The 3,521-nt window shown below is 45.2% G+C and overlaps 1 protein-coding gene across 1 annotated transcript; it reads left to right on the top strand.

The window, feature by feature from the left end:
• The first annotated feature begins 564 nt into the window (after nucleotides 1–564).
• tomm5 (translocase of outer mitochondrial membrane 5 homolog (yeast)) lies at nucleotides 565–2,997 on the top strand. The gene is made up of 2 exons (XM_078569839.1): nucleotides 565–763; nucleotides 1,936–2,997. Exons 1-2 carry the CDS (start codon nucleotides 643–645, stop codon nucleotides 1,968–1,970), a joined length of 156 nt encoding a protein of 51 aa, XP_078425965.1. The 5' UTR covers nucleotides 565–642; the 3' UTR covers nucleotides 1,971–2,997.
• Nucleotides 2,998–3,521: the final 524 nt, after the last annotated feature.

Raw genomic sequence — 3,521 nt, 5'->3', positions numbered from 1 at the left:
TTCAGATTTCCAGCATCCACAAGTATTTTGCTTTTATCAGAGAATATTTATGTTTCATTTGGGGATACACCCGGACTAGCCACTAGGGATGGCAACCCTGGGCGGAGCAGGGTTGACTGATGCATTTAAAGCGAGACTTGGCGTAAACATGACGGTCCCATGCCTCTTTACAAACTGCCATTTTCCTGCTCCCTTCCCTTGTGCCAGAGTTCAAGGAAAATGCTGGAAATCTGAAATAACAGGAAATGTTGGAAAAACTCAGCAGGTTTGACAGTATCTGAGTCCGTATGACTTATTCTTCATATGGACTCGAAACGTTAACTCTGTTTCTCTTTCCACAGATGCTGTCAGACCTGCTGAGTATTCCCAACGTTTTCTCTTTTTACTTCAGATATCCAGCAGCGCTCAACACAATCTTTCAGTCTCACTGTGAAGGGGAAGAAACTCTCACCAACGCATCAACCCCCTGGCCTCCGCGGCAGGGCCGGTCACATGACGATGGGGGCCACACCTGCAGCTCCTATTGGTTGAAGGCTGTAGCGTCATTGACGCACGTGAGAAGCCCGCTGGTTGGAGCCAGGCGGTCACGTGGTGGCGAGAGGGCTGAGGTCAGGGGTCAGCAGCCGGAGTGTGGGGGCCGCCATGTTCAGGATGGAGGCGCTGGGGCCGAAGATGGACCCAGAGGAGCTGCGCAAGAAAATGCGGGCGGATGTGCTGCGCTCCGTCCGCAACTTCCTCATCTACGTGGCCATTCTGCGGGCTAGTGAGTGTGAGATTATTGGAGGGGGGAGGGAAGTTTGGGAATCAGGAAATCAGGAACCGAGGCCATGGGCCTGCCGCTGACAGTCACCGGGAAGCTGTCCCGGGTGCGGGCGGATCGCTGCCTCTGCCCCGGAATGTTCAAGCTGCGACCGTCTTTGATTTGCGCACACGGGCAGTATCATCTGAGCGGAGAGGGGAGCCGGGACCGGCCAGTGAACCCCCCCCCACCTGACATCTGCCTGGGGAGTGGGTATCCCACATGGAAGAAAGAGGGACCGTACCCTGGGGGGGGGGGGGGGGAGAGAGACCGTACCCTGGGGGGGGGGGGGGGAGAGAGAGAGAGAGGGACCGTACCCCTGGGGAGGGAGGGCGGGCGGGATGAGGGGGAGAGGGACTGTTTTGGGACAGATTGGGGGTTGAAGAGTGGTGAATGCAGTAAGTTGGTTTGGGGGAGGGCAGCTGTATGAGAGGGATTGATGGGGGGTGAAGTGGGGCTCTATTGGGAAGAATGGGGACATCTGCAATAAATCCCACAGGGAGACTTTACTGGGGTGCAACAGGACTAAAGTTCGAATTGGAGAAATTCTATGCTTGATGTCCGGGAGGACTGTTTGTAGATTTTCTAATGTTTTGGGATTTCTGATTTTTTTTTTCCTGTGGTCCTGAAAGGGTTGAAGCTTCTGGTTGAGCCTCCCAGTCAGAGGTGCCAAGTGTTGCCTTTCGTCCACTACTCAGTACAGTTCAGAAACTGCATGAAGCATCAATCAGTCCCTCAGCCACAGCAGTGTCACTCCTAATATTAAATACTGAGTCCAGAAATAATGTGTGCGAAAGGCGAGCAGTCTCAACATTTTCTCTTACATTTGCTTGAAGTCGATAATCAAATCTCCTAACACAGATCCTGTTGATTTATCTCAGTGCTTGGCATATCCCTTTCAGCTTTTTATGTTTTTAAGGCTTTTTTTTATTTTCATGTACAAGTATTGCAGCAAAAAGCTCCAACTGCAAGTATTTTTAATAACAAGTAAAAGCTATTGGACCCAGCGTGTCTTTTTAATTTATCAATGCTCAACCAGCCCACCTTCATTATAATTGCCTCTGGTACATGTTATGCTGCCCTTTTCAAATAGCTTTAGGCTGCAAATTATACTAAATCATACCATTTTTTTCCAGCTCCATTTATCCTAAAGAAACTGGATAGTATTTGAACTTCACTGCCCACAGGACCAGCACGATGCAGGAAGTGATCAAGTCATACTTGATCCTCATTGATACAGAATGATGAAATGAACGTGGACAATCAGGAATTCTACCGCTGCTAACAAATGGATCTTTTAAACTCAGCTTTAGGACAAGCTGCCAACCCTCAACAGATTGAAAACTCTGCCTGTGGAACTGGATTATTATGGATGCTTATCTCACATTGACCATTCCCATTTTATTTCAGACAAGGACTCTTTGTTTTGTGATTGCTTTACACCACAGATGCCCAGCATGCACTAATGTGCCAATGTGCAAAAAAAAACCTGTGTTTATAACACTTGATGTCTGCCCCAGTGTGAATCTGATCCACAGTCCAGCTGGTTTAGAGATCAGCTGAATTCCCTCCTTCCTGGAGAATCGTGTAGGAATTGCAGTATTTGATCAGTGCTTCAGTGGCACAAAACTAATCTTTTGAACCTGTAAGGAGTACATGACTGCAAAAGATATTTGAGGTTCTTGTTATGCCTCCAGGCTTGAGGGGTGCAATGCAAGAAATGCCATGGAGCATTGATACTTCCTTAGCTGTGAGTTTATTTGAAGTTTTTCACTGGATTTGCTTTAATAATTGGTTTTGCACAAAAATTAAGTACATTTTCATATTGGATTATCTATTAAAACAATTGGTAATTTTTCATCTGGTCTGATTAAAGATTATGAAAGCTCATGATGTAAAAGTCACAACTTTGATTTCAATTTTTTTTCTTAAAACACTTGTTACATTTTCCTTTACATTTTCATCTCTTTTTCTCTAATATATCTAAATTTTGAAGTTCCTCAACCTCCCTAAATATCTGTAAAAGCCTTAAATTATGCTGGAATTTTGTGTAAAGGACATGAGTGGTTTTTGTTGATCAATCTACTTTTGTTGAACTGAGGGCGATAGCTGGATTATGTTCTTTTAAGCAATAAAGTGAGTTGTTGGTTTGACATGGAACCGTTCATAACAACCAGCTGGCCTGTTCAAATTGAAAATGGGTAAGTGATTATTTAGTACATTCTGCCAGTAAACTAACTAATGACTTGTGGCATATACATGGACAAACAGGTCAGGAGGAGAAGGGCATTTAGCCCCTTGAGCCTGTTCTACCAATGTCCTTACTGGTCTGGCCTACTTGTGACTCCAGACCCACAACAATGTGGTTAACTCTTAACTGTCCTCTGAAATAGTTTAGCAAGCCACTCAGTTCAAGGGCAATTAGGGATGGGCAATAAATCCTGGCTTTGCCAGCAATGCCTACATCCCATGAAAGAATTTTTAAAATTCTGTTAAGCCTATGCTGCGCTCCCTCCTAGGCTAATATATCCTTCCTAAGGTGTGCTCCGAACTCTCGGTACTCCAGGGCTTTGTGTAACTGAACCATGACTTCTAGCCCCTTGTATTCTATTCCTCTAGATTTTAAAGGCCACCATTCCATTAGCTTTTTTAATTCATTTCTATACCTCATCACATTGGGGTATGTATTTTATCCCCTCATCTCATCTAAGTTAATAAATAT

The sequence above is a fragment of the Cetorhinus maximus genome, chromosome 2 (genome assembly GCF_964194155.1).
Source record: "Cetorhinus maximus chromosome 2, sCetMax3.hap1.1, whole genome shotgun sequence".
NCBI classification, from domain to species: Eukaryota; Metazoa; Chordata; class Chondrichthyes; order Lamniformes; family Cetorhinidae; genus Cetorhinus; species Cetorhinus maximus.
This window is presented reverse-complemented; position numbering and strand designations above follow the sequence as displayed.

Excerpts from the sequence above, each read along its gene's own strand:
- tomm5 (XM_078569839.1), top strand. The coding sequence starts at position 643 with ATGTTCAGGATGGAGGCGCTGGGGCCGAAGATGGACCCAGAGGAGCTG. Across the intron at positions 764-1,935 it reads CGTGGCCATTCTGCGGGCTA|CTCCATTTATCCTAAAGAAA; the intron begins GTGAGTGTGAGA and ends ATTTTTTTCCAG.